The following is a 23,619-nucleotide window of genomic DNA, read 5'->3' as shown; positions in this document are numbered from 1 at the left end:
TTTATTGCGCTTTTGCAGGATGGTGGCATCTAGCGTCTGAAGTAAAAACTGCAAAGACAAATTTATATATACAGTATATAAATATTTACACACACACACACACACACACACACACACACACACACACACACACACACACAGAGTATACACACAGCATATATATATATATATATATATATATATATATATATATATATATATATATATATATATATATATATATACATACTCTGTGTGTATGTGTGTGTTGATGTAGTTTTTACACTCTACCTCATAATCAGTAATGATTATGATTATGAATAATTCCAATATTTGTAAGGTATTTTAATGACAATTCTATTTTGTTGGGATTATTTTGGAGTTATGTCTCTATTAATGGCAGAGCTGATACTATTTTTCATTAGTAGTTACAAACGAGTTTTTAAGATGGAGGTGCAGAGGCACTGCAGGTTACTTGTGTGATCAGTGCTTTCTATCCAACATAATAAAAGTATGACTGACCCAATACAACTCCCAAAGTTGTAGACTAGCCTCATCCACTTCCAAATAATGCACATAATAAAGTGAAAGGGAAATATTAACATTTTTGTGTGAAGTTTTATGTAATTCCTTTAAGGAAATAAAAACTAAGGTGGCTAATGGCATTACATATAATATTTACAAACATGCTGCCTTATATATATATATATATATATATATAAGGCAAATGTATATTTATCATTATTGAAACCATACTAAACACTTACATTAATGATATTCTTGTAAACAATATTCTTGTAAATGTTTTAAAACAGTTATGGTGTTTTCAATTACATCATTCATCAGGACACCAAACTTTTGCTATGTTTCCACACGTATGGTTTTAATTGCCAGATTTGTGCACCATGGTGGGTTTTAGTGCTTGATTTGAGATGTGGCACATCAATAAAACAAATGTTTAGTGATAAAAAAAAAACTGAGTAAAGTAAATATCTGAGTGAAGTAATACATCATTAATAAATGTGTGTTGCATGTTGAGATCAGAGTTCTATAGCAGGCCACTCAAGAGCTTCCTCTCCAAAGCATGTAAACTTATATATTTAAGCTCACTCTGGCACAGGGGCATCAACATGCTGGAACAGGTTTGGGTTTCCAAGTACAAGTGAATGCAAAATTGTATTATTGCACATCTAAAGACGTCCGGTACAATTGAGTGCCTCCAGGTTTGTGGTAACAGTTTGGAAAAGAACCACATATACCAGGAAAGGTGACCCAATACTTTTGGCAATATAGTGTGTGTGTGTGTGTGTGTGTGTATATATATATATATATATATATATATATATATATTTAAGCTCACTCTGTTTCCATAGCAACTTTTTGTTATAGGGTCACCCATTCTTTTGCAGCCGTGCTTGGGAACGTCCATGACGGAGTACTTTATCCAGATTCCTAAAACTTAGCACCCATGAGGTGTACAATATTTTTTTAACTGGGTAAAAAAAGTTAATAAAAACTAAAACATACACACACACACACACACACAAACAAAGCAAAAGGCTCAGGTGTTCTCTACAGAATTTGAGCTTGCTGCAGGATACGTAGTCGAGTATTACACAACAAACACACATTTTCCATTAAAATTTTTAATTTTAGGAATTGCTCTGTCTTTGAACCTTGCTTATCTAAAATAGCAGCAGTTAAAACAAAAAACTAATTGTTATTGCATGTGTTAGTTATGTTTATTGAGTCCAAACAAATTTCATTGCTATTGAGGATGTTTGCTGCTCAGCATTTCTTTTGAAGGTTTGCAGTCATGTCAGATTTATTTAAACACTCTACATAACACAGTAAATATTCTCATGTGTTTCGTTTGCATGCATTTCCTCATTTCATTTTTTGTTGCCTGGAGTTGCAAGTGCCTGTCTCGCATTCCATATTTTATTGTAATTGAGTATGTCCTGTTATAAACTAAACATACAGGTCGATCCAGTTTCAAAATCAAAAACATCCTGCAAATATGCTGCTTTCAGTTCCTTTAAAAAATACTGTTCCTCTCAACTGTATGTACGGCCTATGTGTTGCCGTGTACATAGGGCTGTTCAAAAACACTTCAGTCAGCTCCTTGAGGAGTTAATTATTGTTCAAAATCAGGTGAACTAAGGCATTATAACACTAAAATATCAATGCATGGTTCACCTCAGTCTGTGACGCACAGGTATGTAGACAGTTACCTGTCCTGAAAATTAAATAAAAAAAAGATTCTGACACCCAAAATATTTCTGATGATGCAGGTGATTATTTGAGAAGAGTTAATTACATTTACAGTTATGACTCATCCAGAACAAGCAATGAAATTGTAATGAAATGTAAACCATTTCATTACAATTTTCCATTAATTTAATTGTATTTAATCAGTTTAATTTGTGCCAATAATTTTAAAACACTAATTATATTTTATTTGTATAAAATATTATTTATATCATATTATTAATGATATTATTTTATCAATTATTTAACCGAGCAGGCATTTAAAATTGTTTTAAAAAATGTGATGATCACAGATGGTAATAATAATAAACTCAATTAATATAAAACGACAAGCAATTTTGTTTTGCATTTCTTTCCCTTAACTGTACCTGACTTGTTCCGAACCGTGACTTAAAATCCGAGGTACGTCCCGAACCGTGAATTTTGTGTACCGTTCCACCCCTAATAAATACAAATATATGAAACTCAAATGTACCTGAAATAAAATGCACCCGAGGGCCTGCGGGGATAGAAATAGACAAATCCTTCTGATGTTGTTAAAAACAGAAAGTGACAAGTGACATGACATCAGATATGCAATGTGAAAGACATGGTGCCCATGGTGACCCCAGGGTGAGATCAGAGAGGTGTCCATGGAGACCAGATTCTGATGTGTTCCTGAATCACCCAGGATGATCCCATTATAAAAGTACAAGTCAATTATAAATGGGTTACTTGTGGAGAAATTACAGTGGTTTAAATACTAATCACAAAAACATGCCATGGGCAGAGGCCTCTTTGGGGGGGCGGTGGTGTGGGGGCATATAGGGCATTTATATTAGTAACCATTTCCTAAAAGGGGTAAGTATCTCTTCAGTGCTTTTTATACTGCTTTTTATTATATCTTCTACTCCAGTGATTTCGAGTCACTAAATAATAATAATATCTTCTTTTGGCTGTCGCTCCTGTGACGTCGAGGGCGGAGCGTGTTTTCAATGAAAGCGCCACAACTGTCATAAGACTGAATTGTTCCTGCGGATCACATGACAGCCCGGGAACCTCCTGTCTCTAATCACAGAGTTTGCTCTTACCGTTATTACTGTTAGGAGAATATGGCGGAGGAAAGGGAACCCCCACCGTTTGCAGATGCAGGACAGGCAGACTTTACAGAACTGGAGGATGGAGAAGACCTTTTTACAAGCGCCGTCTCTACAATAGAGCAGGTAGGAACATTTACCAGGTGGCTAGCAGCTCAGTCCTATAGCTAGCATCGCGGCTGCTGTTAGAAAGTCAACGGATACAGTATGAAACGCTTTGAAAGCAGACTTGCTGCCGTATTTCAAAGTTTTCCATTTAATGCATTCGAGTTTTTACTCGGCAACCCTGAGTTTGTGTGATTATAACGTTGTCGACAACGTTTCATTTAAATGCATTAGCCCACAAACATTGCCAAGGCGCATGCGCGGGCGTCATAACTGCGCATCAACGCTGCGCGCGCTTAACGCAGAAGTAATGCAATAGCGTCACGTCGACAAACACATTTAATGCATTCAAATGCACAATATATTTAAATATATATTTTTAAATATGATTATAAATCCGTCTAAACGATCCAAACGATGAATATTCAGAATAGAAATTAAAAATACCTAAAATCCCAAAGGAAGTCTAGATTTGACCGTTAAAGGTGACAACCCTCTATGGTTGAGTAATAGATTTCAGAAGACAAATTAGAAAAGAACAAAAAAAAAAGTTTCCCCACAGAAGTTTAATATTTATTTCCCCTTCTACTTTCTTTTTGTATAAGTATTTCTGGAGTACAATTGCAAGAAATTGCATTGGAGTCATATTAGTGGTGATATGTGTGGTAACAAGACTGCATAGCCCTCATAAATACATAAGTACATGCCCTGCACAACTTAATGTAGTTCCCCTGTAATGTGACCGTCCTAAATGGGTGCACTAGACAGGTGACAACTGCAGCGAACATGTGACACTCTTACAGTCTGGTTGGACAAGATATCATTAGGGTCTTCCGAATTCTACATCTCAGCAGTTTCAGAGTAGAAAGGAAGGAAAAAGGATGAGGAGGAGGAAGGGAGAAGTTCAGAGGTGTTAAACGGGTACCCTGTTTAAAGGGTATCCTGTAAAAAAGTTTTACTTGAGGGCAGCGTGCCATAGGGACTGTTTACAGAGAAACAGTTTGCTGCCGATCACACTGCTGGAATTGGGTGTGAACATTAACTGTCCTCTCATGTTGTTATGTAATGGACTACTAGAGTCTTGGAGGCAAAGGGCAGAAAAGTCTGTTACCATATTCTCATTATGAATACGTTCATTTTTCTTTCATGGCTTTGTAAGAGATATTTGGTCAAAACTAATATCCATGGACCAGATTCCAGCCCATCTCAATTCTATTGGATAGCATGTTTAGAGCAGCCTTTTTTGGACAAAATGGCTATGCAATTTTGTGTCCTGTAGTGTAGTTGTTGATCACAAATTAGGATAGATAGATAGATAGATAGATAGATAGATAGATAGATAGATAGATAGATAGATAGATAATCACATAGCTTTTGCAAAAGGAAACATAGGACCAGCTTTAAGGAAAACTACCTCCAGTTGTAAGTCAAATGTTTTAGAACTGATCTTAAAGTAATTGTCTCTTTTTTTTTTAAATTACTAATAAGATATAATTTTTTTTAACTTATTTAGTAATAATTCAGTAGCATAGTGTTAACCTCCTAAAATGTTTGACATTGAAAATTAAAAAAGACAGTGACTGAGTAATAATCAGAACAATAATACAATTATATAAAAAAATGCCCTACAAAGCAGTCCTACCGAGTGTGTGAAATCTGGCATGCAGTTTAAAAAAGGTACTTGAACTCCATATCTGGCACATCTGATATCTGAATGAAATGTACTTGGCTTAACCTTCAGAGCAAATTCAGATATACTCCTGAGATGTGTAATCCTCCTACTTTCAACTTTGTTTGTATACATTAATAAAGAGAGTGTTTGTTTTTCATAATGTGTGACGTTAAAGTAATGTCATAGTTACCAGACTTCTACATTTTGCCCTTGTAATTTTTTTTTTTATTAATTTCAGTCCAGCCCTACATCTCCAGAGCCAGCCAGCTTGCTTGTAGAAGACATTAGCACAAACACTAATGGACCAAAACAAGAAATATTATTAGATGATGACCCAGACGACCTTTTTCCTGGTATGTAATTTGTGGTTGAATGTTGTTTCTGTGGAATTTTGAGTTTGTTGATAATTTGGGTAAGTTCCATATTATCACTTGGCACAATCACAGAAATGTAAAGAAACATAGTGCTGATAAAACATATCCGCAGGCTCTTTATAAAATATTATAGTGATTTTAAAAACATGCTCAGTGAACTATTTAGGCTGCAGTTTATTTATTTTTTATTTCATTTATTAGTTTAGTTTATTTATTAGTCACAATCTCGTTTGGAGTTGGTGTATGAGTGTTCTGGCAGAATGTGATGGAAATGTATGGTATGATGACCATAATGATATGACTGTTTATATAATGATATATCTATTTGTGGTTGCTCTGCCCTATTTAAAAAAAAAAAAAAAACAAAAAAAAAAAAAGCGATATGCCATATAATTTTTTATTCCAATAGAGCATCACTTTAATGATAGACCATGACTGAAAATGATCTTTCTCCATCCTCATGCCTTTTATCTAAAACACAATTGAATGTGTAATGGATATGATATATTTTTTTCTCGTGTCGCTACAGAAGCAACAGAAGAAGTGTCGCTGGACAGTCCTGAGAGGGAACCTATCCTGTCTGATGGCCCATCTCCTGCCATCACACCAGTCACTCCCACAGGCATCATCACTCCAACAGTCGATGTGTTTGGTTCTCTAGATGAGGTACAGCATCTTCTAAAATAATGCAACATTGTTGATATATAAACGTAACTATTGATTGAAGAGTATGAAAATTGAAAAGTATAAACTCTGTATCTTCCTAGATTATTTTTTGTTGTTCATTATTTAATGAAATTAGGAATAATAATAAATACGGTAAAATGAATAGCAAATGGTATTGTAAATCGTAACCGCTTTAAGCTTCAACTGTTCCACTGGCATTGTGATGTATTAGAAAACAAGAACTTGTCTGAATAAACAGGAGTTACATTGTTGCTTCTTAAACAACCTTTTTTCAGTTTTTAGGCTGCATAGAAACTATAGCTCACAGTGTCTGTGTGAATAGGTTTTGGTTTTCAGATCCTCTAAGAACAATTGTGTTGAGTCTGATGACCCATTTCCTATTTGTAATTCCTATTAATCTGCAGACTCGTATCCTATTACTAGTTCCTGTTCAGGAGGAGGCTTATTTCCTAGTAATATGCCTCTTATTTTACAGGATGAAGAAGCTGAAGAGAAAGGGGATACCTTTGATATGCAGATAACAGTATCTGATCCAGAGAAAGTGGGTAAGTTTAGATGAGCTTCCTCTCTATATACCACTGTAGCATAAATAAAGCAAGCCTTTTGGAACCTGTAGCAGCTTTCGTCTCTGAAGGCCATTTTGTATGGCTAGCTGGTTTGTGGGTAGGGGGTGGTGGGGTGCTATACATTGCAAAATCAATAGACCTTTTCAAATGTTATCAGGTATAGGATTTGGTCTCTAGCCCTCTCTAGAAATGCATCTATCTAAGCAGTAGCACCAGAACACATCATCCAGATTTGTTGTTTTCCCACACATTTGATTCAGTTACAAGCATGTCATTAATAGGCCCCCCTCCTGACTGGTTGTGGCCATGTTATGGCAGGAATTTCCTAAGACAAAGCTGGGAACTACTCATTTAGGGATTTGCACAGTCAGTAAATAGCCATGTTTGACCCCTAACAAATCCATTCAGAATCCTAAAAGAGTATTTTAATCACACATACCTACAGTTAAGAAAGCATTGTATTGCTACCAGTAACGCTGTGATTGTGTAGTAACACTGCTAACTAGAACACAAATAGAAATCATTTGCTTAAAATTAATACCAGGACCCCACAATACAGCAGCTCTGAATACATTTTAATCAGCGTTGTTCTTGACAGCCAGCTGTTTTTGAATTGAATAGTCACTAAAATATAATGTGCATACATTTTTCTCTTTAAGGTGATGGGATGAATGCTTATATGGCATATAAGGTGACGACCAAGGTGAGAGTTTTCTGTGAAATGTTTATAACCGAACAAATATTACAATGTTATTTGCTTGATTTACTAATGGAGATGAAGGAGAAACCTTTTCTCTAACTTTCTAACTTTCCTCTAACTTTTTTAGAGGGGAAAGAATTTTCCCTTTAGTTTAATTTATTGTTTTTAGAATTTGATAAGAAAATAATTTTAAATATTGTTGTAATTGAAAAAAAGATTTTAGCCTTTTCATGATATTGATATTCAGTTTAGGAATTTGGTGAATTAAGTGAATCGATTTCCACATCCACCTACTTTAGCTATTCATACTTTCACTGTATCTCAGATAACATATTTATATAGTTATCAAGTACAAATTGTTTTTTTCTATTAGGATTAGTGGTTATTATGATTGACTTATAAAAAAATTCACATGTAGCCTTCAGAAAACTGTGATTCTTATTTACCAGTTTTTTGGATTTTCAATATCAGTAAATACTTTTGAATGTGAAGTCACAGTTTTTGGAGACAAAGCTCTTGAAGTGGCACAAAGCACAATCATGTCGATGGCAAATTTTATTTTTTTTTTGCCCAAGATGTTCTATCTATAAAGAATATAGCTTTTTAATCCTACAGATGTACATATGATACAAAGGCAGGTAAATCTACAAAATCTTGCTTCTAGGGAGAACTTCAGAGCCTGCTCACTGACATACTGTTTTCCTTCTTTTAGACATCCCTGAACCTTTTCAGCAGAACTGAGTTTTCTGTGAAAAGAAGATTCAGTGATTTCCTGGGTCTGCATAGCAAATTGGCTTCTAAGTACATGCATGTTGGCTACATAGTCCCCCCAGCCCCAGAGAAAAGCATTGTGGGTATGTAAAATGTGTCACATGATCACAAAAAAAAAGATTACAGAATTGTAATTGTTCATGTAACTTTAATTGGTTGAATTTTTTCATTTCAGGAATGACAAAAGTCAAGGTTGGAAAGGAAGACTTGTCATCTACAGAATTTGTAGAGAAAAGAAGAGCTGCTTTGGAAAGGTATTGTAAAAATTTAAATAAATAAAAAGCCCCTTTGGCTCCTTTACACACATCAAACTTCCGCCGAACCTTTTTTTTTTTTTTTTTTTTTTAAAAAACATGAAAACAATTCGAATGGAAAGAGCATTCATGTTCTGGTCTTTTGTGGATGAAAGGTTAACCAACAAGTATTAGATAAATAATTATCACCAAGCTCAGGAGGGTTCATGCTGTCAGTGTTCAATGCAGGCTCATGCTGGCAGTTTTCTCCTGAGTGCACACGTTCACCGCTTTGTACGCCTGTACGATTTCCGCTGTACTGCTGGTTTTGCGCTGTCTGATGAATCGAATAAAACTTAAAGTTAAGTGAGGCGCTGACATTTCTCTGCCCTTTTTATCAGCCCATTGATTGATGTGAAGGTCAGTGGCTTGGACAGGACCCCTGGATGTCTGCTTATAGACTTCATTTGTTAAAGAACTGAATCTTCATTGCCAAGTACTTTAATTTCTGAGCAGTGCACATGCGATTTTTCAAGGCTTGAGAATTAGTTTATATCTTTTACTGTCTATGATGCTGTACTGCTAAAAAAAAAATGTTTAGAAAACGTGTACCTTTTTATTAAATTTTTATACTTTTGACTGGTTGTGAAAACGTTGCTAAAACATCGTAGACTGATGTTTGTTCTAGTATTGGCTTTGAAATAAGGATTTTAAATTAAATAATGTATAATTGTTTACTTTTTAAATAGATATCTGATGAGAACTGTGAATCATCCTGCTTTACTAAAAGACTCTGATGTCATTCAATTCTTGGAAAACACAGAGGTATTTTCATTTTCATTCATCTTTCATTATAAATGATGCATAATGTGTTCATTTGTGTTTTTTTTTTGCATCTATAATGTGTTGGAAAAAATACTTATGCCCAATGCGTAGCTTAGATCCTTGAATGAGTTCTTTACACTTAAGGTCAACTCTCGGGTTATTTCTAGTGGATTACCACGTTCCTGAGGAAACTGCATTAATGTAATTGTAAAAGAAAACCCCAGTGATTTTATGGGGCTAAATGGTCCGAGGGCAATTGAAAGCTATTTATGCCTGTCGGCCCTCTGAGAATTTCCTAGGGGCGAAACACACTAAATTGAATTGAGCATTAAAATGTATGGGAGTAGAGAAAACCACAGGCTTTTCATGGTCCAGACCTGTAGTGTAGGTGAGACGAGAGCGAGTGAAGCTCCCTGTGGGATTGGGTCTAGGCCCCGGCCTGTTAACTGGTTTGTTTGCCCTTATTTGTCATTTTATCTTAGCTGCCGCGAGCAGTTAGCACCCAGGCACTGAGTGGGGCCGGAATATTGAGGATGGTAAACAAAGCGGCCGACGCTGTCAACAAAATGACAATCAAGATGAATGAATCGGATGCGGTAAGGGGCTGATTTTTGGACTTGAATAATGAGACGAATTAATGAGCTGCTACCTGGCTTGAATTCTAAGATCTACACACAGAAAGACAGACCCATGACATGGAGGCATGGTGTCTCCTACCCTTTGTACTTGGTGTTAATTGTAGACATGCACAATATCAAATGTAATGCTTTTAAATATTTTTGACAGTTTGTATTTTTATATATATATATATATATATATATATATATATATATATATATATATATATATATATATATATATAATAATTATTATTATTTTTTATTTTTTTTAACTAAAACTTTTGCAATCATTTTGACAGTCACATTTTTTACTGATTTAGTTCTTGAATAAATGTTTTTACATTTTGTGGAAGTGCTTTTTACAGTTCCTTTTTCTAACATTTCCCAATACAAAGTGGTTCGAAGAGAAACAACAGCAGTTTGAGAACCTTGACATCCAGCTCAGAAAACTCCATGCCAGTGTGGAATCATTGGTTTGTCATAGGAAAGGTAAAAATTGTATTATAATTATTTTGTACATTTTGACTGTTGGTCTGTAATGAAAAGCAACATACTATGTGTACTAAAGTTGTGTTTGGTAACATTATAGGGCTCACGTAAACGTTATAGCTAATAAGTAGTGAATACAGTCTTAGTAGTACATTTTAAATGGTTGAATTAAGCACTTTTGTATTCTTATTTAATAATGTATGTGTTACCTGGTTTTCCTTGATAATTATAAACGTAAAATGTATGTGCATGATTTTACTTATGAGAATTTTAAGGGGTCACAATTTTTTTGAAATGGTCATTTTGAAGGAGAAGCGGATGAAATAAAGCAATAATAAATTAATAGTGTGTTTGGAAAATTTAAAAGGCACTCTTATTCAGAGCAAATTACAGAAGTGCTGTGTGATCTCCAATGAAAATGCTCTTGGTGATCTTAGAATTTAAATTTGTAAAAGCCTTCCAGTCAAAGCTGTCAGTCTAATTAAACCAACTGAAATTGATGTATTGTTTTTAAGAAGCATCATATGGTCACATGTCATAATTAGGAGTTGATTGGGATTGCACATGTGGCCCTAGAGCCAGTGGAAAAGAGACAAAAACCTTTTTTTTTTTTTTTTTTTAATTTATTTATTTATTTTATAACTACAGAACTCTTTAATAGCAATTTGCAAACCACAGAAAATACCTATGAGCATCTGTACAAATGCATATTTAAAAAAAAAAAAAAGGTCTTGGGACCATTGAGATACTATATCATTCTGGAACAAAGCACAAATTAACTCCCAAGGTGTTAAAAGTTCCAACTAAACCCAAGACAATAAAGAAATAACAGGTGAAGGACCAAGTTGAATGCTTCTTTCATCACTATAGCCTGAAAGGATGAAGATTTAGCTCTTTAGGGAAATGTTTATATATACTGTATTTAGGCTAAGGCTTTAAATCACAAGTGCATTATCCTAAATGTAAATAATGGAGGTGAAGGCATTATGTTGTACAGTGTTTTTTAGGAAAAACCCACAGGTGGACCAAATTGAAAAAGCAAGTATGAACAAAGGAGGAGCACAAACCTTACTTACACAAAATTAGGAGACCAGTGATTTTTAATACCAAAGTATAAACATTTTCTGAAGTGTATAGAAAGTAATAGGAATCGTGCAAGGTCATGTGAAAAAAGAGGTATACATTCAGTGCCTCCCGAGAAAAAATTCAGAAACCCACCAACCAAAGACTTATGTTAGTATATAGTTAGTAGTATAGTTAGTTAGTGACTTTTATTGTCTTCTCCAGAGTTTCACCATAGAATATAAAACATTTGATGTCTGGATAACAACCTAAAAAAGGCACAAAAATACATAAAAACAGAAAAACAATGCTGATTTTTGCTATATAGCAACAACAAATGTAACATTACAGTTTTTTTGCTCATTTTAAAACTTGTTTTAAAGTAACAGAATTAAACTAGTGTGTCTGAATATTTAATATTAAAGTTGTAGACTTAAATAATTCTGAGGGCATTAATGTACTATTTTGGTATTCTTTTTGTAAAATGAACAGAAAAGTATATCGCAATAATGATTACATGTGATGATGAGATTTTCAAGGGGAGTGCATTGTATATTGTACGTCATTTCCTTGCATTTCATTTAAAAAAAAAAATATATAGTAGAATGTTCAAATTATGTTTTCTTTTTTGTTTGTTTTTTTTTTTATTTTTTATTTTTTATTTTTTTTAAAACATAAGCATATTGTATTGTAAACGTATAACCTCTTCAGAAAAAATTAATGTCATTATTTTTCTGAAGGGATCTTGTGTCAGCCATGACTTGTTGACCTGCTCTCTTTAAGCAGTTTACACTTGTACTGGTCTAGTTGACAGTGAAATTAGTGATCGTCTCACTTGGGAATGTTTAGTAATCGTAAGTCAAGGCCCATTTGCCCCTTTATCTCTATCGACTTCAGCTGTTCAAGCAGTACTGGTAACCAATTTGTCTGTACACACAATCCAAGTCACTTCATCTGTCCCTTCACTAGAGTTATCAATGAACACTGCATCATTTGCTAAGAGTGCCGCTATGCTGGGAAATTCAGAGGACCACACAGCTTTGTCACGGGCCCTCTCTCAGCTCGCCGAGGTGGAGGAGAAGATTGATCAGCTGCATCAAGAACAGGCCTATGTGGACTTCTATGTGTTCTCTGAACTACTTGGTGACTATGTACGACTTTTAACTGCTGTTAAGGTGAGTAGAACTTTTATTTCTGTTCCTGAGGCATGCTGATAAATGTATTAGCCAGTTTAAAACAGGACTTTTTTTTTCAATGCACCGAACAATATGTTTAACCATAAAATTCTAAACATATCCAAATGTGTAAATAGCTGTGTCTGAGCATGTTGCTAATAACATTCTGGGACAAGTTTTAAATTTGATGTTGTAAAGAGCAGACTAAAACCAAATATCAAAATACCAATTTGAAGCATATTTACAGTTCTTTATGCTTTCTAGGGTGTCTTTGACCAGCGCATGAAAACGTGGTCCAAATGGCAGGATGCTCAGATTATGCTGCAACGAAAGAGAGAAGCGGAAGCAAAGTTACAGTATGCCAACAAGCCCGACAAGCTCCAACAGGCCAAGGATGAGATTAATGAGGTAAAACATGAATGCCGTTAGTAAGCAAACATGTCTAAGAGTTAAAAAGATTGACATTTTACATCACTTTGTCATGCAGAGTTTTTCATTTTTAAGTATTTATTTTATTTACTTTTCATTTTCATTGCAAACATTACGAAAAGTGCATTAAATGTTACCTTCGAGTTTCTGTGACGGAAAATTAACCCCCCCCCAGGTCTGTTCAGCATCAACACTTAGAGCCCCAGTGTTGAAGTCTGCTGCCTTTCTCTTGCTTTAGTCCATTCATAACGCCACTAAAACCACTGTTCCACTTGATGAGAGTTCATAAATTATTGATTACTTCAACCACAGCACATTATCAGGCACTTTTAATTTTTGCATTTTCCCTGTCATGCCCCACAAAGGAGATTGAGGAGGTAGGAGTTGGCTCTGATTTTATTTGATTTTTTTTCTTTTCTCCATTAGATATGGTCCTTTAATGTGTGTTGCACTGGCATAATGTTTATGAGAAATAGTTCCATGCCCATAATGACTTCTTCACCATGTGCCATGCTTTAACATGAAAGTGAAGCTTGAGTGATTTTATAATCAATATAATTGTAAACAGGTTTTCAACTAACACCTGCTTTGGGTTGATAATCTTTATACTTTGTTTGTTAATGTTGTTATTTTTTTTAATCAGGTGTTTCAGATGTAGAAGGGATAATTAAATGGGGAAAATGTAATGCTCATCATTTCCATCCTGTGTTTCTGTGGCTCATCAATAATATCTGTTGTATTACTGCCATCCGTTTTTTTTTTTTTAACTTGCAATTTTAATGTGAAAAGTTTGACTTTGGTCCAGTTGTTTAGCATGATGAGATGATAAAAATCAATGGTTTTGGATTTTGTTATTTGCACATTTTGACCTTTCAATATCTATGCAGGACATTGTATTTTACAGTATACAGAATACATACACTGATTAGCCATAACATTAAAACCACTGACGGGTGAAATAAATACCATTTGATTATCTTGTTAAAAAAACACTTGTCGAGCGCTGGGATAGATTAGGCAAAAAGAGAAGTGTCGCTTCTCGACATTCGCATGATGGAAACAGGACAAAAGGACAAGTTTAAGGATTTAAGTGACTTGTACAATGCTCCTTCTAAATGTGAGGCCTTGTAAGGTGTGAGGTGGTTAGTTAGACTTCAACAATGGTCCAGGGAAGTTCAACTGGTTACCAGCACAAGGCTCACTGATGTGTGTGGGGAGTGAAGGCTAGCCTTTTTGCTTTCACCACGAAGAAACTACTGTAGAACGAAGTGCAAAAAAAGGTAATGGTGGCTATTACAGAAATGTATCAGATCACAGTGCATTACAGCATGGCTGTGTAGATGCAGACCAGTCAGAGTGCTCATGCTGACCCTTGACCACCACTGAAAGCCCCTGCAATGGGAACAACAACTGGAGTATGTAGCAACAAAAGAAGGTGGCCTGATATGATCATCCATGTATTCTGTGTGTGTGCCACTTTCCTGGTTAAAAGATGACCTCAGGATTTATTATAAGAAGGAGGCAAGCCGACAGAGGCAGTCTGATGCTCAGGGCAATGTTCTGCTGGGAAACCTTGGTTTTCAACCCAAGTACATCCCTACTCAGGGATAGTTGACCAAACCTGCTATAAACAGATTAGGTGGTTCTAATGTTATGGTTGTTACCAGTGTTTGAAAAAATGTGTGCATGTATATGTGTGTGTATATGTTTGTGTGCTAAACATTATTATAGAAATATGAGAAAAGAAGGCTATGAAAAATTGTCTTAATTGTTTGATTTTTTCATGGCGGGGGGGAAGAAAAATTTCACGAAAATACTCTGTTCTCTAGGAATTCATGGAGTGCCTATAATTTTGTTACAGCTATTTAACAAAACAAAGTTGAGGTGTGTGTGTGTGTGTGTGTGTGTGTGTGTGTGTGTGTGTGTGTGTGTGTGTGTATGTATGTAGATAGATAGCTATTTTGTTTAATATCAATGAGAGCAACGTATTTTGTGAATTTTTTTGTACAAATGGTCAAAAGGCTAAACAATAAAGACAGATTTTTACAGCCTACTTTGTTCATATTTACCAAGGGTGCCAGTTGTAGTGGAGGGTTGTGTATAAAAGTATTTTATTTTTTTTTGCCATAGCACTTAAGACACTCAGTCTGTTATGTCTGTCAGCATGGTGGTTTTCTTGTCTGTTTTGACTTGCTTTAGTGGGAAGCTAAAGTACAGCAGGGAGAGAGAGATTTCGAGCAGATATCAAAGAACATTCGCCGGGAAGTGGGAAGATTTGAGGTTAGTTGACATGTTTGGGATTTTCTACTTTGAAAGAATGATGTTTCTACTATGTGATTTCTTTCACACTCAAAATAAAGAAAAGGGTGCTGTGTGAACACGTTGACACTGTGGATCAAGTTTTAGCATCATTCATTCTAATAACTCAGACTTTTATGTTAGCTGAGCTTTTTATAGGTCATAACCATCTTAACTTGCCTGACCTTCTGTTTCTTTTAGAAACAAAGAGTGAAGGACTTCAAAATTGTCATCATAAAATATCTAGAGTCACTTGTACATACACAGCAGCAGGTAAGACTTTTTGCCAAGGGTAACATTTTGTGTGTAAGTTTTGCATATTTTAAATATTTTTTTTCTTTCTTGTTGCAACAGCTGATAAAGTATTGGGAAGCCTTCTTACCTGAAGCCAAAGCTATAGCATGAGCGGAAAAACTCCCATGCAAAAGCCTGGGGGCCAATCGGTCTTCTTTTCTTAATTTTTATGTACAACATAATCACTCAAATTGGATGCATGGACTTAATGACCACTTGAAAACCAGTATAATAAACACTATAAATCTTTAATTTGGTAAGTCCATACTTTGCCTTTTTTTTTTTTTTTTTTTGTCTTAAGTTGATCATTTGCCTTTTGTTTGTTCTTAAAGGTGAAATATGGGCAGCGGTATTGCATTTAATGCTTATTGATACACTACTGCTTTTTAATTGTCTTTAAATGTCCAAGCTCCATTGTTGAAATCCATTATGATTGTCTTTTTTGCCAAGGGAAATGTTTTTTTTTTTTTTTTTTTTTTTTTTTATTATTCTACATATCCATATCCAGTGAACAAATTTAGCATACATCATACAGCTATTTCTTATTTGATCCTGTACACAAACTACAGTCCTATAGTACTTAGTACAGTGTGCTGCTTTCTGCTATATACATGTTAAGTTTTTTTTTATTTGGCATCTTGGCCTACAATATTTAAACTACAATTATAAATATTAGTTGATTTTTTTTTGTTCTGAAGGAAATATTTTGATTTTTTTTTTTTCTCCCTAATTTGTACTTGTGTTATTACTTTACATTCCTGTGAAAAAAATGCAGACATGCTAATAAAGGAATGTACTTCAGTATTAAACATGCGTATCTTCTTTTGTCTGTGTTTGAAGATTTACATTTGGAATTATTTTTTTTATTAATCATTCAAAAGACACAGTTAGAAGCCCTGTTATCCGTGTGAAAATGTTTGTGAAAGATATTATGATTCCTTTTTCTTGGTTCCTCCTTAATTTTATCTGCAAACCATAATTTAATCTGTATTTGTATAAAAATATCGTTATATTAACACTGTAACTTTGTTGGCTATTAAGTTTGATTAATATAGATCTATATCAGAACTGAATCCAGTTAAAGGATATAGCTGAACTTAATGGTTATAATATAACTTATTAAGGAGTATTTAAATCAAGTGTTCTTTAGTTATTTTCTGTGTAAAATTTAACAGTTTTGTTTGCAAATCCATGCATGTTTAGATCCTTCTACAGTATTGTCACATTATTCTCAAACATGCTTTTTTGATTATCAGTGCTTTTTTCAATAAGTTATTAGTTCTCTAAAAGAACATGTACTAATCTAAAAGATATTTGATCCATTTGGATATATAACATTTTTTTTCCATTATAATTCCACTGATGGGAAATGAAGCAGTATTGAATTGAAAGTCTCACTAAAGCCTGCCACATCATGACTTAACATTTTTGTGAACTGAGCAGTGAAACAAACTGTCAAGCAAACCGTTCATCACTTTGCATATACATTGCTAAAGCACTGTCAAAAACTCAGATGCATGCTTCTGTTCATGGTCTCTGTCATATTGACAAGCTGTCAAAATTGCACATTGCATAAGACAACGTCTGTGCAAGTGGCTCTGTGCAGTACATCATTACTAGTGCAGTTTTTCATTATTATTATTATTTTTTTTTTACTCTTCCCTTTTGGCCTGATGTGGAAATGTCTCTCATGACATTATTGAGAATGTGCGCTGACGTGAAATTCTGTTTTTAAAAAACACAGGTGTTTTCAGTAGCTGTGTTGTGTTCAATACAGTACTTTGAATTTGTTGCATGCAGTTTTTCGTGTTTGGCCACAAAACAGGAAGCAGAACTGGTTTGCTTTGTTTGTGAAAATATTGCATGTATTTTGGAGCCGGAAAGAGTAAATATTGATATAACAACCTAAAAAGAAAATAGTCTTATAGACGACTTCTCTCATTCAATATTATATTGTTTATTATAAAGCACAATAAACCTGAAGGCATGAAATTTTGTTCCACTTTTTACGTATTGGAGGATAAAAAAGGTGATTTGAAGTTGAATAAACAAATGTTTACAGTCAGGTACATTTTATTTGTATAGCACTTTCAACAATGGACACTTATCCCGCATAAACTAGGAAGGAAAATTAATTCCATAGGAATCGAGGAAGGGACTTTGAGAGTAATAAGACCCAAAGAGGAATCTATCCTTATCTGGGTTGATGGAATGACAAAAACATACTTTTTCTAATCAGCCCTTGTAGATAAGATGTTTTTGGAAATCAGACTAAAGGTCTGATACCTCTCTCAACTGTTACCCAAAAGTCTAAGTCAAGGTCCAAGTTTGTTTTGAGAGTCTGTGTTAGAATTCTATAAAATTGGCTGGAAAAAAAAACTGCTCTACTATCCCAACCAGCCTATATAAAATCTCCAAATAGCAGTGTTATGTTGTGGTCAAAATACTATGACCTCGCTTGATCAAGTGCAACTCGGGCCCCACAGATAAGAAGAGCAATATAATGGACTACAGCAAAGAGAGAATGTGGTAATTATTTGTACCCTGTCAAGAAAAGAACCCCTGGACCTCTGGCGATTCAAATCTGGGAAGTTGGGAGCAACTTGAAAATAATGCACACCAGCAAGAGACAAATATCGGCCTGCTCTTGCGACTTTGCTGAAATTGCATTAGTTTGTCATGTGCACCACTACCGGTTCTCCTGAAGAAAAAAAAAAGTAATTTGCTTGCGAATGTTTCCAGCAGTGCTTTCTTTTAGGAGTTTGTAGAGGGATCTCTCTTTCCCCCTGCCACTATAAACACTAAACAATTTCTCAGCTTGTTGTAGCTGAAATGAATGTGTAATAGAATAGACATGATCACAAAGAAAAAAAAAATGAAAATACAGTATATATGTTGTCAAAATGTGTGTGCAAAATTACATACATCAATGATATTCCTTACAGTTATCTAAACAGTGTAGAAAGTGTGTGCATAAACTTATTTAGGAGTTTATTCATATGGTATTGACCGTCCCTGGAATTCCTTTGCCTATATGAGCAAGGACCTGATGCATAAATACAAACTTTTCCAAAACAGTCTTTTTGGTTTGTTTCCTGATCTAACAAATTAAAAGTGCATATCAGGTTACAGCACTAGAGATAAGGAAGAGGCTCCAGAATGGTGTTAATTCATTTTCCTTATCTGTTTTTGGCAGAGCTGTCAGGCTCCCTGATGATCCCATGACTGCTCATTTTGTGCTCTTTATAAGAAGTGATTTTAGCGACTGATCTTGCCTTGGAGCTTTAATTTCAGCCTTCTTGCACAGATCTTTTTATGGTTGCCCTTTGATGGCAGGGCCACTGTGGAGATAAGTGCCACTGTGTTTGGAAGCCTAAAATGTCCTGATTCTGGTTCACACTGCAGTATCTTTGCTGTTAACTCTTTCAACTTGGACTCTTGATTTTTGGTGATTTATAATGTTTGAGTTGTGATTTATAGTTTAATAATTTAAGAATGTATAATTTCAGTTTTCTACTGCAGCTCTGCTTGTGGCTGCCCTTGTATGTTAGCAATGTGCACTATAAAGGAGATGGGAACGGATAAGTGCCACTGTATTTATAAGGGTAAAATGCACAGTTTCAGGTTAAATGCAGACAGATATCGGATGACTATCAAAGTCTATTCCATGTCCTTTTGAAAATGAGGTCAGGCATTCTTGAATACCTTGCAGATGTATAGCTACTGAAAAGGCACAAGTGTAAGAAGAGGGAAAATAAGAGGGAACTACATTTATCATTGTAAAAAATAAAGAGAGAGATATCACTGAAGCGACATGGGTTCAGTTTATAAAAGTGTTGCAAGAGAAAACAGAATGGCCAGATATTAACAGGCAGACTTCAAGAAGACTTTTTTTTTTCTTTTTTTTTGTTAGTATATAAATTAAATTCAAATTCAAATCCTACTTTAACTACTAAGGGAAAATCTGCTTAACACTAAAGTACTGAGCTCTACAGAATATGTTAAAAATGATATCATGTACCATACAGTTTGAAGGGAATTCCTGCTAAATTGGGAAGTTTATTATAATTATAACCACATAAATATAATTATTATTTCAGTTTGGCTTTGTATAAAGTCTGTATCAATTAAACATTTACTACATAATTTATGCTTTAGTTAGTTCAGGGGCTTTGAATTTTTTATAAATACCATACCATAGTCCCTGCTTGATCTCTAATAGCTTAGTTTGTTATCTCTGTCAACTTTCTTGAGATTGAAATGAATAATCATGATGTCAAAATGTGTATGACTTCCAGCCAAACATCAAACATGTTCTCTCTCCATTTTCCTGCTGTTTTTTGCTTAAATTCTTGACCTTGTTTGACAGGACAGGTTCCTATGCACGACAAATGCCACAGTAAATTAAAATGGTGGCAGTGTGATTGAACGGAGGCATTTGCATACATAAATCTATCACCTATGTGACATTAATCAATGATTGCCCATCCTGAGAGCCAGGCTACTGACTCGTGACCGGTGCATTATTGGTTCTGATCGGCCTTTTATGAACTCTGACAGGCCTCTGCCACCTGTTTACGGCACTAAACAACAGATAATCATTCAGTTTACTTTGCGAATCACATCAGAAACAAAGCATCATTAAAACTTGTGTATAATGCATATAAAATATACAACTATTTAAAATATGCCACATGCATGTTTTGCATTGTTATCAAAAGTGTAATCTCATCAGTAAAAGAAATTCTTCTGAAATCCCAGATATGTTTACACATTTTTGTGTGCACTCAAAACACACAATTAGTCCTCAGTCACTACCTTCCACTATGGATGTGCATTTTAGGTTCTAATCCAAGAGTTTCTTATATATTTCCTTTGTTCTCTGAAGGAAAAGGTCAGAATTGCAATTGGAATTGATGTAATTGTGAGAAGGGTGCAGCTGACAGTGTCAAACTGCTTCGGCTGCAAGTTCCTCCCATTTCATTAGCTGGCCATTTTCCAACTCCTCACCCTGTAAATGCACTGTGACATCCCCAGTATTTAGTATGCAATAGATTATGAATGGCCACACTGAACACTTAATAGGCCTGATGAACACTAGACCCGTTCCCATCACAATCTATACACACCAATCTGGGAGATCTTTACAGCGATATAAATACAAGTGGCATGATATAATGAAGTTGTGTTCTTTAAGCCCACAGCTGCACCCAGACCTGTAATGTCTTTCATGAAAGCCAGCTCCTTTTAGATATAACCTTATCTGCTCCTTTGAATAGTTTTACAGTGATCAATAAACAGTTTTCTGTGGCCTTTCACTGGTGTCACTTGTCATTGAAGAATGCAAATGTGTGTCAGAAACTAGCTTGACAGTTTTCCCTTTGCAGCCTTAGAACTGGGAAAAAGCCAATCAGCAATAAAGCAGATGATGACCACAAGCACTTTCCCTGAATAATATTAAATAAAGGCTGTGGTAGTAAGAGTTGCAAATATATAATTGTTAATGTCTTCTTGACATCGTGATGTATATTTACATGTCTGGAATAACGACGTCACTTCTATAAAGGCAGAAGTCTACATGCAACATTATAAAGCCATTATATTAGCAAGCACATGGTTTTAAGTTTCTTAATTATCATTTTACTACAGCTTTTCCTGTTAAAATGCTTTTAAACATGAGAACAACAATTTCTGGTAGCACAGATGGGGAAAAACCCTACATACTCTCCTGCTGAGCGACTAGAAAGACCTTTTGAATTGTCTTGTGCTCTCCCAGGACAAGAGCCTGCTGCTTATTAAGATTTCAGAGATACAAACGGTAAGTTCAGTAATTGCTTTCTTGAATCTGCCTTTAATAATTACACGCAGCAAAAAGGTGGCAAAAATTAGAAAGGCAGAGACTAATGGAAAACTAGATTTTTCACTGAATTAGAGAGCACAACAATCTATATATTGACAATACATCAAGATGAAAGAGATCAGGAAAAGTGTTTCAGACTGTCTGGGAAAAGGAGGCAAACTGGGTGTGATGCAATGTGGCATGCACTGCCGAGGCTGCTGGGTAGCAGAGAGAAAGGATCAGACAGCCTGGATGTCTCTTTTCTTCTTTATCCTCTCTCATTTTCTCTTTGTCTCTCTCTCTCTTTAGCTAGCTATTTTTCTTTTTAGCTTTCTTTAAGTATGTTGGCAGGGATACATAATCATCAATTAACATAGAATTCATTATAATCTTATAAAATACTTTTTAAAAGTGTTTTTGTTTGATAGCAACATGACAAAAATCATTTGGTTTGGGCAGCTGTAGAAGAGGAGTAGCCTTTTTTAAAGAAGCAGCCATGCTAGTAAAAAAAAAATAACCCCTTTCCATTTCTGAGCATTTATGTTTACATTCGTTCAATTGACAAGTGAGACAGAAAAATGGTACAAAAGCATCGTTCATTGCTGACTGAACCAACCGCCAGATTTCATTGAAACAGAGAACCACAACTAAACGTTCTAGAGGTGAGAAGCCCCACAAGATGAAGGCTAACTTGCAAAAATAACACCAAACAACAATTATTAAATAAAATAAAAGCAAAAAAAAAAAAAAAACACACACTGTAAATATGCAAGCATTTAGAGGAAACTGATTTTATTTAGAGGAAAATGTATTGCTTTTTAAAACCTTTGTTATGAATTAATAATGTATTTATTCATTTGTTTGTTTCCTTATTTATTTATAGCAAATTCTTTTACAGGTCAACTTTGTGGATTTTTTTTGTTGACTCGAAGGTACAAATTACATGATTATGATGTATCATGTATTTGAGAAAGTCTCTTTGTTCAGAGGAAAAAAATCAATAGCAAAGCTCCTGGAGCAGCTCTTACTCCCTTTTACATTTCCAGATAGGAAGGCTCTGGAATTGCTGATTCTACATTTAGAATGACAGTGATTCATACCATGGCGCTGTCCAGTTAGGCCGCTAACTTATACCTGAGGGTCCAGCACTGACATTTCATCTACAACTTTGGGAGAGGTTAAGGGCCGGGAGGCTACAAGCTGCAAGAAACCTTTACTATCAGCTTATTTTTAGATGTAGTGCAGGAGAGCACAGGCAAAAAAACCTCTTTTCTTCTGTTTTCCATTCTTGCTCTGTAATGGAGGGAAGACAATTCAAAAATCCAGAACCTACTATATATGTATACATATATAGGAGAATATTTTATATGGATCATGAAAGTGGTGTAATGAATTAAAGAAATTTTTTTTAATAATCTGATTATATATATATATATATATGTATATATATATTATATTGTGGATCAAACTTATCTACTAATCCACTCACAGAAAGCATACAAGGATCTATGGTTCTTGTGGTTCTATTCCATGTAGTTTCCTGCTTCACATCTTTTCTTTATTTGACCCTAGGGCACGTGAGCTGCCTGTGTTTTGGTTGTAATTAGGATGGCCAATAGACCTTATGCTGACCTTGGTTCCACTATTGGGACAGCCTAGATACAGTGTCATTGGTCTTTGTTTGGAAAGCAATACAAAAACACTGTCTACATGCTATTGGTCATTAGTTGCTGTCTGAATTCTCCACTGGGTTTTACTTCAATTCACAGCAGGGTTGAGGTCCATCATTTTCTAAATGTATGCCGTTGACACCAGATTTTCATGATATGACCGTTACATGAAGCTCTGAAAAAAATTATGGTGCCATACCTACTGAATAATAGTCTATATTGACTAAATAAATGTAAATTATTTAATAAATGTAGATTATGTAACGTGATTATGTAATGTCTTTTCATTGGTTCTCATTTATATCTTCTTATATCTTGCCCCCCATTTCCCATCCCAACCTGAGATGTAGCCAGAGGCTGCTTGGAACATGAGAGGTTATTCATCATGGGCCGCAGGGTCAGGCTCTGAGTATTTATCTTGTAAGCAGCTTAGCTCTACTGGAAACTAGGCTTGTCTCCAGTTTGTCTTCATTCAAGCCCAGCC

At 35.0% G+C, this 23,619-nt stretch overlaps 1 protein-coding gene across 2 annotated transcripts; it reads left to right on the top strand.

Annotated features, from left to right (window-relative positions):
* The first annotated feature begins 3,239 nt into the window (after positions 1 to 3,239).
* On the top strand, positions 3,240 to 16,435 carry snx2 (sorting nexin 2). 2 transcript variants are annotated; one of them, XM_046872013.1, is made up of 16 exons: positions 3,240 to 3,452; positions 5,342 to 5,456; positions 6,007 to 6,143; positions 6,640 to 6,709; positions 7,390 to 7,433; positions 8,143 to 8,284; positions 8,377 to 8,455; positions 9,184 to 9,259; positions 9,742 to 9,855; positions 10,275 to 10,368; positions 12,400 to 12,605; positions 12,870 to 13,013; positions 13,400 to 13,411; positions 15,234 to 15,314; positions 15,534 to 15,605; positions 15,687 to 16,435. In XM_046872013.1, exons 1-16 carry the CDS (start codon positions 3,342 to 3,344, stop codon positions 15,735 to 15,737), a joined length of 1,548 nt encoding a protein of 515 aa, XP_046727969.1. In that variant the 5' UTR covers positions 3,240 to 3,341; the 3' UTR covers positions 15,738 to 16,435. The 2 variants fall into 2 exon arrangements, with proteins under 2 accessions (XP_046727969.1, XP_046727970.1); XM_046872014.1 differs by lacking the exon at positions 13,400 to 13,411 and having other exon boundaries at positions 3,241 to 3,452.
* Positions 16,436 to 23,619: the final 7,184 nt, after the last annotated feature.

This window comes from Silurus meridionalis, chromosome 17, assembly GCF_014805685.1.
Source record: "Silurus meridionalis isolate SWU-2019-XX chromosome 17, ASM1480568v1, whole genome shotgun sequence".
NCBI lineage: Eukaryota > Metazoa > Chordata > Actinopteri > Siluriformes > Siluridae > Silurus > Silurus meridionalis.
This window is presented reverse-complemented; position numbering and strand designations above follow the sequence as displayed.